Raw genomic sequence first — 11647 nt, forward strand, 5'->3', positions numbered from 1 at the left:
TCCTGTCATAACGCTCCCCCCAACGGTTCCGAGCGCATTCCCAACGACCGGATCCAGGCTTCCCTCGAAAGTGACTTTCAACACCACTTCCGCTGCCGTTCCTTCCAAAGTATCTTTGACGTAAGCCCATAACAGCAATCAGCAACACCACGATTCTCCCGCTACCCTACGCTTCAACAGCAACCCTCATCCAGCGAAACAGTCCCTGAGAGCCAACTCGAAATGATTGAAAGTCCAACAGCAGCTGCCGACGCCCGCGCCGAGCGGCGCACTAAGTACCATGAGGCCGATGTCGTTGTTGTCGGCGCTGGCGTCTTCGGTTGCGCTATTGCATACGCATTGGGCCAGCAAGGAAGAAGTGTGATCTTGCTCGAGAGGTGGATGAAGGAGCCGGATCGCATTGTCGGTGAGCTGCTGCAGCCCGGCGGTATCGTCGCACTGCGTCAGCTGGGCTTGGCCGACACCCTCGAGGGCATTGACGCCATTCCATGCTACGGCTACAAAGTCAGCTTCCACGGAGATGGAATCGACATTCCCTACCCTTCCTTTGACGAGAACGGTCGCATGATTCACCCTTCAGAGAACGACTCAGCATCCGCGAGCGCGAAGCAGAAGGAGGGTAAGTGCTTTCACCACGGTCGGTTCATCAACAACCTCCGCATCGCTTGCATGAGGCAGGAGAACATCACCATTGTCGAGACCGAGGTGACAGCTACGATACGAGGCGACGACAAGGACACGGTGCTTGGTGTTAGGTCCAAGACGACAGACGCCGCGACGGGTCAAAAGAAAGACGACTATTTCTTTGGTCAGCTGACCATCATTGCCGACGGTTACGCTTCAAAGTTCCGCAAGGAGTACCTTCCGCAAGAACCCGTCGTCAAGTCAAAGTTCTACGCCCTTGAACTCATCGACGCCCCCATGTTGTCGCCTGGCTACGGCCATGTCTGCATCGGCAATGCCTTCCCTGTTCTCCTGTACCAGATCGGCACGCACGAGACCCGCGCGCTCATCGACGTGCCCGCCAACATCCCCGAAGCCTCGCCTGCCGCTGGCGGTGTTCGTGGCTACATCAAGAACGTAGTCATGCCGACGTTGCCACCCCAGATGCGGCCATGCTTCGAAGCTGCTCTTGCCGACGGCAAGATCCCCCGATCCATGCCTAACTCCTACCTCCCTCCCTCACGCCAGACGGCGAACGGCATGCTTCTCCTCGGAGACGCCCTCAACATGCGTCACCCCCTCACGGGTGGCGGCATGACCGTCGCCTTCAACGACTGTGTGATTCTCTCCGACCTGCTCCACCCCTCGCGCGTTACCGACCTCGCCGACCCTGTGGCCCTAAAGGGAGTCTTGCGCGAGTTCCATTGGCGGCGCAAGAGTCTGACGTCCATTATCAACGTGCTGGCGATGGCGTTATATGCTCTGTTTGCTGCAAACGACCGCCAGCTGCGTGCTCTGCAGATGGGATGCTTCTCCTACTTCCAGCGCGGCCACGCCTCCGAACCCATGGCCCTCATGGGCGGCCTGCTGCACCAGCCGGGCAAGCTCGCTTATCACTTCTTCAGCGTTGCCTTCCTCGCCATTTGGCTCAACGCTCTCAACCTTATGGGTGGCAGCGTCTTTGGTTTCTTGAAAGCGCCTTTGGCGCTGATTGACGGCATTCTCATTCTTTGGAGAGCGAGTGTCGTGTTCTTGCCCGTCATGTGGCGTGAGCTGAGATGAGGACGCTAGACATGAGATTTACATGGTTATTAGACATGAGCAAAAGAGATGTTGGCGGAATGAGCGATGAACCAACGAAGAACAACCAAAAAAGGGGCAATGCCCACCGCGTCGAGGTCTTCCGTCAGGAGGTCTCGGGCTGTCTGTATATATATACTCAGTTACGACACAACCATAGTTGGGATGGAAGCGGATCATTGGATCACCGAGTGTAGATACAGGTGCATCAGACCATATTACAGTTTGAATATTCATTTTCAAATACCCCTACTACCTCAATCGGTGCCTGTTGTTTGTTTACACTTTGCACATCGCCGCCCTGCCATTTACACAGCGCGTCCGTATTCTCAATGTGTTGTAGGGACACTCATGTTTGATAATGGGAGGCTCTTCGTAAGCGCCACTGTCGCATCATCTTTCTTACCGATTACGAGGTAGCGGATTCAAGTAGGCGTAGCTGGCCACTATCTTGTGTCAATCAACCGAGGATACAAAACACCTGATGTCGTCAAGTGCACTTCTGAGCAAAGCCATCGGGCTCTAGGCTATAGTCATTCGTCAGGCCTTGAGTGTACGGTCTGCCGCCCGAGGTTTACGTGTTGTTCGGTTCTCCAATGGTATCTGCTCGTGGATCGAGTCGGTATCCGAAAGGCCTCGACATACATCTTCTTCGTTTCTATTCCTCAACAATAAGGGTCACGCCTCTTAGTCGCTTGGTCTGTAGGTCTGTATAACGTCCTCCCAGACACTTGCCCAAGCAATTCCGCTGTATGACGTTATATTGTGTGCATATCTCACATGCGCATGAGGGTTCTAATCAAGGGCCTTTATACATGGCTGGAATTTCCTAGGCCTAGTCAGAGTGACTACTAACGCGATGATGTTGGGCAAATCATCGTTGCCCTGTCTATATCAGCAGATTCCAATATCTGCATCAGAACTTTTTGTCAACAACCTTTTTTACCTCTTTCTAGAATAGGAGAACCCTGAGTACCTTCCGTCATCTCAAAGCAAGATCAATAAGAGGGTTGGGAATAAAACACAAAGAAGCGAACCCCAACGCAGATGCAACTATGTCAGTCTCCGACGATAGACGCCCATCATCCAACTACCCCTGAGAATCGCTAGACCAAGGGCCATCTTGATGCTGTCCGAGATGACACTGAGCTTGCTTCCGGGGACCTCGTGCCAGTCGACAGGCACCTCGGCAACGCGGATTCCGGGGCTGGTGCCAATAACACTGCCGTCTTCTCCGAGGACAGGCGCCGGCGGGGCCGACTCAGCGAGCAGCAGCATCTCAATGTCGAAGATCCAGCCCTCGGCGTGCATGTAGGGGACGATGTGCGGGAGGGCGGCGCGGGTGAAGAGCTTGAAGCCACATTGGGTATCGCGGAGGCGGGAGGTGGCGGGCGGGGTCAAGATCATGAGTACAAGGTGGAAAGAGCGCATGAGGAAGTTGCGCAGGGCAGATCGCTTGGCATTGTCAGCATCTAGAAGGAGGTGGGGGGTTTGAGGGTATCGTAAGAGGGACGTACCTTTACAACAGCCTCGCTGCCGACAAGGTGAGCGCGACTGCCAATAGCAACACCGCGGTGTGAGCCGTCAACAACCTCCTCGCAGCCCTGAATCAGACGTCCCAGGTCGCTGAACTTTGTAGCGCCGTCGGCGTCGGCGAAGAGCACGTACTCGCCGCGGGCGTGGCGGAAGCCGTGTGTGACGGCGCCCCCCTTGCCGCGGTTGCGCTCGAGTTTGATGACGCGGATGACATCGTGGAGGCCCTGCTTCTGCGCAAACTCGAGGCAGACGTCGACAGTGCTGTCCTTGGATCCGTCATCCACAATCAAGATCTCGTAGCCGGTGAGGGCCTCGGAGGGCGGGTTCTTGTAGCGTCGGCGCGGGGTGGTAGGGCTGAGGAGAGGCTTGGTTGGGGAGGAGGGGCGGCCAAAGTGCTCGTCGAGGTATTCTACTGCCTCCTCGAGGGTGGGGAGGATGCGGGTTGCTTCGTTGTAGGCGGGGAGCACGACGGTTAGGCGCACATCCGCGGGGTCGATTGTCGCGCCCGAGTCGGGGACGTCGCGGGGATCGGTCAGGTGTGCGCGCGCCTCGGAGACGCTGCGTTCAGCGAACCAGCGGTCGAACCACGAGGGAGCCGCAACCTTGACTGGCTTCCCGGAGGCGGAAGAGGTGAGGTAGACTTTTTCGGAGGGTAGGACGGCGCGGGGCTTCGGGGCGACGAGGTGGAGGGTGATGAAGATCTGTCGAGGGTAGATTGTTAGCTTTAATTGGGCTCAATTGGACATCTTTGGTAATCTTTGTTGTGAAAGCCGCGATACCGATTCTTCCAGGGAGGAGGTAGCTTACTGAAAGGAGACCGATGGCAGCCAGACTAACCAGCGCGACGCCAAGGGCCGGCCACGAGGCCTGAGTTATCTGATCCATTGTTGTGTTTTGGTGGTGACCATGGGCGCTGACTGGCGCCGGAATTGCCTTTGGTCACGGCCAATGAGAGAAAGAGTGAACGTTGTGAGGAAGGCAATACAAGGAGGTTTCCGTTGCACGTACGAGAATAGAAGAGGAAAAAAGAAAATTGCTGCGACTGCCGCAGCTGCAGCTCCAGTTCAGAGACAATGAGACGAACGCATCGATTGAATTGACATGCAGCAGCATCGGCACCAGCGTTTCTGGGGTTCTGGGATACGTAATGCGGAACGCGGCAGCTCTCGGCAGCCAAACTTTTGCTGCTTAACGAGGCTGGCCAATTGGATTGAAACATTGGGGCACCTTTCAATGGCAAGAGCCAGTCGGCTTGGAGTGGTACCTGGGCAGGTCCCCTGAGGGGAAGCTCTTGCCCGCTATTTTCGGCTTGTGGGGGAAACGTTGTAGCCTCGCATTAGGGGAGGCATTAGTACTTCTATTGCGAGTTCAGATGGGACCCAGTATCCGCCGGATCCGTAGGTGCGTTGCAAATGCGACTTTGGCACGAATCGCATTCTCTATTACCTAGGTACCTATTTTTGGGAGCAACAATCGTGTTTGCTCGGCACCAACCGAGAGGGCGTTCTCTTACATTTCATCAGCGTAACCCTACCTAGTCAGATTTCCACTGTCTGCATACAAGTAGCGACCGAAGCGTCTCCAACATAACATAACCCTCGAGTCTATCGAGATTGCCTCTTCTCTGTACTTTTACCCACGTGATTGCCCATGGGTCAACAGAGGACGACAACGACGCGCCTTGAGCCGAGCCACAATCAAAGCAGATGCTGCGTCAGTATCCGACCCAAGACATCGCCATGTTGTGCCTGGGGCAATCCCATTGCATTCGGATCCAGCCCACATTCCAGGAGCGTGGCCCAAGTCTTCCCCCACGCTTGCATGGGGATCGCCATGCCTGCGCAGATGTCACTTCTTCCATTACCCTCGTCTCCCACTTATTCTGGACAAATACATGATATCTAGGTGGTAAGTGCGTTGTCGTCTCAATCAGCGGCACAGCGGCACCTGAGCCGCTCGCTGCAAGCCGCCGTCACCAGGTGCCGGTAATTGCCATGCATTCCCAAAGCCACACGACGCCACATAAGCTCGGCCTTCGCTCGCCTCGCCAAAGGGTATCGGTACCTCATCCCGTCTTACACCACCATGTTATCACCTCCCGTGCCGCCCAGACAAAACACAAGTATGGCCAGTCACCAATGGGCCGAATACTGTCCAATGGCAGTTCCCCTGGCACGCCTCTCAACGAGCGCCAACGACCATTGTCAGCTTCAAATTGAGAAACCCCAGCCCCACGAGGAGCGCACGATAATCGGGGGTATCCAGAGCCGCCCGGACGGCTCCTCCAAGCCACGGCTTACCAGAGCTGAGCGCAGTTGGTCTCCTGTGGAAATTGCACCCAAGCCTTGCCCGTCTCTTCCCCGACGCCTCCCATGTCCAGGTCATCGAAATTCAAGGAACATACTACGGTACCGAGGGCACAGAAAAGAGGCCGGTCTGTACCAAACGTCCGAGAACCTGCATGCAATCTGTCCCAACGGAGCCAATAGACGGGATTGCATTTGCCCTGTATCGCTATCTGGGAGCTGATGAGTACTGAACGGAGAGGAGCTACAGGATAAAGCCACCGAGGCAGGGCATTAACGCCCGAGCTGCACCGCATATGCCATGCGGCGCACAATCCTCCGCCATCACCCAATATTTCATCGGCCCTGCATGCGTGTGTTCGGCCGAAGACTGTCTGACAGACACGTCAGCTCAACGCCATGAATGGCCGCTGCTCGTGCCCATGCCGTCCATATTCAGTACCCACAGCGCCGCTCCGGACGACAACCAAAATCTACAGCCAACAGAGGTGCTGAAAACGAGCATTCAATGGATAGATTGACATCGCGTCATTGCAAATAGAGCGACATCTACCCCAGGGATCAGGTGCTGTAAAGACACGCAAAGTCTCCCATGGCCCCAAAGATGAGATGGACATCGACCTTGACAAGACAACGTTTCGTCAAGAGGTCACCGACTCGAAGTCTGCTCTGCTCAGCTTTCTCAGCCGGCTTCGCCAAAACATATGACCCGTCACATCTACAGAGGGGGACCTTCCTCGAGCTGTCTCTGGCGCATATGCAAGGACTCGATAACGCGTGTGTTGGCGTTGGCATCTCCACCGCCAGCGTCCAAATCCACGCGCATGGGGGGCTGAGGGTGGGGGGCTCCCTCTCATATCGACAAACCTCAACAAGCTCTTGCGGCCTTCATTCTCGTCATCTGCATCAGACCCTCACGCCAAAGCCTTCGTCCCTGACGATCCCTGGGCATGCCAGCCGGCGCGTCGTCGACGACGCAAAACCTCGCGTGGACCCTGATGATCTCTTACTCTTTCCCCTTCCAACAATGCACTATAATAGTACTTCTTTGATAATTGGCATGCCCGTAGTCCTAGGCCTTAGGGAATGGAGAGCAGTCCGGTCTGGACGGGAGTAATACTTTTAGTTGCTACTAGATATCTCTTGCAGCGCCGAATGATTCGACAGCACTCACGATCGCCATTCGCAGCCGCATCGCCGTCTAGATTGGCGGGCGTCCCAGCTCTCGTCTGCTCTATGGACCTTACTAGGTAGGGAACGCACTGAGTGCACTAAAGCTTCCTCCTTTAGGCCGCCTCCGACCCGACGGGAGCTTGTTTGCCCAAGGAAAAGAAAGAGAGCATGACCAACACCGAGTACATCAAGGCTGTTCCGCGTCGCGTTCAACGGGGGCCTGGCTGCCTTTCCAAGAGGAGTACCTACTCTTCCAAGATATCAATCGAGGTTCAGGTCTGCCCCCCCGGCCTGTGAGGCCATGTCTGACTAAGGGAGGTAATGAGCTTCATGTCTCTACTTTTCTCTGCCGTGCCGTGCCCCGAGACATCCATCTTGTCTCACCCAAAAGATTCAACCTTGCCAGGCACACCAGGGTGCCAGGCAAATAAGCTGTGATTAGTCTATCCTGGATGTCTTTCCCATCCGATTTGTCTCGCCCGCATAACACACCGCTAGTATTATGATGTAAGACTCGTAGCAATGTTGTACTAGGCACGTCACTTGAACTAGCAGGGAGCAAGCAGAGGATGATTGTGAGCTTATTTTTTGTCATTTTCTGTAGTTTCTTTTTTTTGTTTCCCCGTCTCATCTGAAGGACCTGGTTCGGCGTCCCCCCATTTGAATGCGGATCTTGTCTCGAGTCGAAACAATGCTCGACATCAAGTCAAGCAGGGAGTAAAAAGCCAAGGTATATACGCTGAGACCCTGAAGAAGCCTTTGCTATTTCATTTGGTTGGTCGTTGTTCTGCCCAACAACGTAAGGTAGTGGTAGTAATATGAGAGGTAAGAAAAATGTCTATGTTATCGGTATAAGTGTGGTCATGATATGGTCATCAAATAAGCAGAAAAAATCCACGTCAACCTTGAACCCGATCCTGGAGATAAAACAAGCTCTTGTAGTAGTATCTTGGAGATATTTCCAGTGTTGCTGAGGTCCAGCGGCAGCAACTCTAAAAGAAGCCCTCTGTCGATCCTTTTTCGGTTCCCAAAGTGTTGCATGGTGGATAGCCAAGAGAACCCAGTCCTCATGGCGTCATTGTAATAAGACATTACTCTTCAACGCCCGCACACGTTTTGAAAATAGGCTATGGTTTGGCACCAGAAGCCATGGGCGAATCTTAAACGTAGGAAAATTGTGTGTATGTGTTGTAGACAGTGTCTTGCTATTGCCATTTAAACAGCAACGGCAGAAGAGTTCTTTGTTGACCAGCGGCTCTTCTTAGCCAACTTAGAACCAGCCTGCTTTGAAAGGCGCTTCCCGGGCTTATCGTTAGAAGCGACTTCGGAAGGTGCGGCGCTGATCATCTCCACGGCGACTGCGTTGTTAATGACCTGCGGCGGCGTGGTATCGCGACGGGTGTTTTCGTACGGGATGCTGATAACGCTGGCTGCCTTTTCAGTGTGGGAGTCGATCCTCTCCAGTTCAGAGAAACGAGTGACCTTGGACTTTGAGTTGCTGCGACGATCCTTCTGCTTCATGGCAGAGGGCGCGGCCGCAGCGGGTTGCGGGGCGTATGTGTAAGAACCCTCTTCCTCTTCTTCGACAGACTCGTAGACTGGTTCGGGGGTTACGCAAGCTGCTGGTGTAGTGGCAGCTGACGATCTTCCGGACATGGGGGCCGAGAAGGGCGCGCCAGTGTTGATGTTGAAATTAAATGAAGAAAATCCTGACGAAGAGCGGACGCTGACAGTCGAGGCGGCTGATGAGGCAACCAAGTTTTGTTGGGTGGGTGGGGAGTTGCCAAACTGCATGGGCGGAAGAGATGTCATTGCTGGGATTGCATTGAAACCGCGCATCGGTGGCGGCGGCTTGATTCGGTCGGTGGTAGGCGAAGAGTGCTCAGCTTTGGGTGAGCCCTCAGCGCGCTCCGATGCGTCTGATGCCCGACGAGAACTTGGGTGAAGCCGGTGGGTGTGGACGGCAGCAACTGGGTTTCGGTGCCCTTCCGAGGCAGCAGGTGGCATGGGCTGATGACGAGCGGGCTTCATCTCCAAGTCCTCCTGGGAGCTGGTTGAGTGACTTGAGCTACCCGTTGGAGATTCGGCTGCCGCGTGTTAGTCTCTCTAACTCCTCTTATAGACTAATAGGTCATCTTAGACAGCTTACCTTTGGCGGACGATGGGCTGTTACGTCCCGAGGCATATGACCTGTCCACCTCCTTCCCCTTGAGTGAGCCTTTGAGTGAGATGCGGCTGCTATCGGGGACTCCATAAATGGACTCCTTGTTGCGCTCCTGCCAGTAAGGCATTGGTGGTGCACCGCCGCTGTAGCTGTATGCTCTGGGCAAGTTACCCATTGGAGTTGCGTGAGCGGAAGGATAAGTGACGTGTGAAAGACTGCTTGATACGCGAGGCAGGCTTGGCCCGGGCATTTTGCTCAAGCCGCTGGCGGCCATTGCACTTCGCCGCCGGTTTTGCTCCATGATCCTGGGCCGGTCCTCGTGTTTGAAGGCTGATGGTGCTCCGGAAAGCGCGTCGACGGCGGCATGAGTAGGGATGTGTCGGTAAGGCTCTTTCGGAGCTTCCGCGGCCTTCTCTGCCTGCTTTTGCTTGAAGTCCTTGGCTTGTTGCCTGGATTTCTTGAAAAGAGAGAAGACAGCCATATTCTTATCTGCTACGCCGCTGGGCCAACGATGGCAAGGCTGCTAATGGGGAGAGCCGGTGTTAATCGGCAAAAGGTCACACCTCTACCAAAAATCCGACGTTATTTCTACTGAAGAGGAGGAAACAAGGTCCTGTACGAGTTGGTGTTGTGGGAGGCGAAGTGATAATAAAAACAACGGCCGGGGTACTGTTGTTCTTTGACGGACGGGATGCCGTATAAATCGAGCCCGGGCAGCTGGTTTGGGCAATACTCAGGCGGCACAGGTGAAACTCAGGCGGTGTCACAGACCAAATTCCAGCTCGGATGGCTCTCTGACTTGACGATATGGGAAAGGGGTCGGCTTGGCGAAAGTCGTCCGTTCACTAGCAGCGGTCGTTGCGGGAGATGGCTCGTGCCTCTCTGGCAGGTGGACAAATGGAATTCGGGAGGTTGAAGCGGGAACTGATGTGATCGTACTACGAATAAGGCAGGATGGAGAGGTATATAAGCAACTGTAGAAACAGTCTTAGGTAATGCTGCTCCGAGAAAGCCGAATGCCAAAGTCAAAGGAGATGAGCGACAGTTGGGAGGAACACCAGGCAGCCCAGAGCAGAAGCTGGGTTCGGGAGCCCAGGTTCTTAAGGCGTGGCGGTGGTGTGTGATTTGGGGTTGACATGGGATATGCATGGGGGTGGTGGCAGAAGGAGATGGGATAGGTGCATGGACGACGTGGGTTGGGACAATTCCCAAGCGGGGGTTCAGACGACGTGCAGCTCGCTCGTTTTCTCTGCAGCTTCTGGCTCCCGAGGGCTCCCATGTGTGTCTTTTCTTGGCAACCAAGGCGAGTCCAGCCTTCAGGATGATCCCAACTAAGACGCTGGAAGATGGCGCCGCCGTCCGTCCCGCTTTCTTGGGTAGGAGAACCCGTACGATAGTGTCAATGGCGTCGCTGGGCTGCCGTCACTACGTCTTCGTTCGTCCATCTGTCGATACCCCTGAGTCGCATGGTCAGGTCCAGGTCCAGAAGCTGACTGAGATAGCGTCCTTCGACGACTCGCGACGGTTGTTCAACTTAGGACGCGAATCAACTGACGAGAAGGCCACTAGTCCAAGCTTTTGACAGATTTGGAACCAGCACTCGGCACCGGCTTCTGAGGATGTGTAGGACTGTCAGGAAGCCTTGGACAGTGTCGCGTCCTCGAATCAGTGACAACAACCTTCTCAGGCTGGTATCGGCCTCGTCTCGTTTGGTCCTAATACCAAAGTCAGGATAGGTAGTACTGCCTTTCCTAGCGCCGCACAGCAAATCACAGCTACAGCAGCTCAGCATGGATTCGCCTGGTAAGACTGGCGGCTGTCCTTTATGCTTGGCTTGAATGGGTCTGTCGACTTGTGCAGAGAAACGCCTCGCACTTCGGTGCCTTTTTGCTTCACCAAACGGCCCTCGTATTCGAGAGCAGGTAGCGGTACCTTGCTGCAGGGATGCGCCAGCGACAGCACGAGCGTTGTGATCGTGGCAGCAAAAGAAAGTCTTTGGTTGGAATTCGATAGCGTCGGTGGGAGACAAGCCGCTAGGCGGCGCCCAGGTACCCTGTACCAGATCACCAACACGGAGACTTGCGCGGACAATCTAGGGCATGATTGAAAGCGTTGGAGTCGGCGTTGGCTTCAAGTTTAGGTTATTCCCCATGGACGGAGGACCCAGCCCAGCCGCACTGAACAGGGGCACGTCGAGCTAAAATCGCTGGTCCGCTTCAGGGGAATCAGGGCCCGTTGGTGGATACTATGCGAGTGTGGATGATGCCGATGATGAATTGGCGAATTGCTGATGGTGTGTCAATATGCCCCTCCCTCGTCCGTCCTGTAAGTCTCATCCTCCCACCACCACCTCTGTCCAGGACCACCACCACACTTCGCCCTGGCCGCCGTCGACTAGGCTAGGTCGAGTAAGACCAGCAGTCATTGTGTCTGACGTTTTGCCAACGGGTCTTTTGCTCTCAAAGCCGACCATGGCAACGGGCGGGGGAAGTAGAAAGCTACTGCAGCGTTGTCTATCTTTTGGTTTCCCTCGTAGGTATTCCCAGACGCCACTCGGCATGTCTTCCCACTTCGTCAACGACAATTCCTCTTGTTTGTTACACGAAACCGAGGCTTTTGTTGGATACGGCGATCCTTGGGCCTATTTCCGTATTCGTCGCCGTCGTCGTCATTCATTATCGTCAGTCTTTTTCATCACATCGAGACTGTTGGCGTCCCAAGAAGG

The 11647-nt window shown here is 54.8% G+C and overlaps 3 protein-coding genes across 3 annotated transcripts; 1 reads left to right on the forward strand and 2 right to left on the reverse strand.

The window, feature by feature from the left end:
- Positions 1–222: 222 nt before the first annotated feature.
- On the forward strand, positions 223–1725 carry CORC01_09474 (squalene epoxidase; the record flags this gene model as incomplete). The annotated part of the gene is made up of 1 exon (XM_022621103.1): positions 223–1725. One exon carries the CDS (start codon positions 223–225, stop codon positions 1723–1725), a length of 1503 nt encoding a protein of 500 aa, XP_022472375.1.
- Positions 1726–2796: 1071 nt separating this feature from the next.
- On the reverse strand, positions 2797–4164 carry CORC01_09475 (glycosyltransferase family 2; the record flags this gene model as incomplete). The annotated part of the gene is made up of 3 exons (XM_022621104.1): positions 2797–3198; positions 3261–3980; positions 4087–4164. The coding sequence occupies 3 exons, from the start codon at positions 4162–4164 to the stop codon at positions 2797–2799; spliced, it is 1200 nt and encodes a 399-aa protein (XP_022472376.1).
- A 3809-nt stretch (positions 4165–7973) lies between these two features.
- CORC01_09476 (uncharacterized protein) lies at positions 7974–9403 on the reverse strand (the record flags this gene model as incomplete). Its single annotated transcript, XM_022621105.1, has 2 exons — positions 7974–8845; positions 8908–9403. 2 exons carry the CDS (start codon positions 9401–9403, stop codon positions 7974–7976), a joined length of 1368 nt encoding a protein of 455 aa, XP_022472377.1.
- Between the last annotated feature and the right edge of the window lie 2244 nt (positions 9404–11647).

Source organism: Colletotrichum orchidophilum (assembly GCF_001831195.1).
Source record: "Colletotrichum orchidophilum strain IMI 309357 chromosome Unknown Scaffold_86.1, whole genome shotgun sequence".
In the NCBI taxonomy this organism is placed as follows: domain Eukaryota; kingdom Fungi; phylum Ascomycota; class Sordariomycetes; order Glomerellales; family Glomerellaceae; genus Colletotrichum; species Colletotrichum orchidophilum.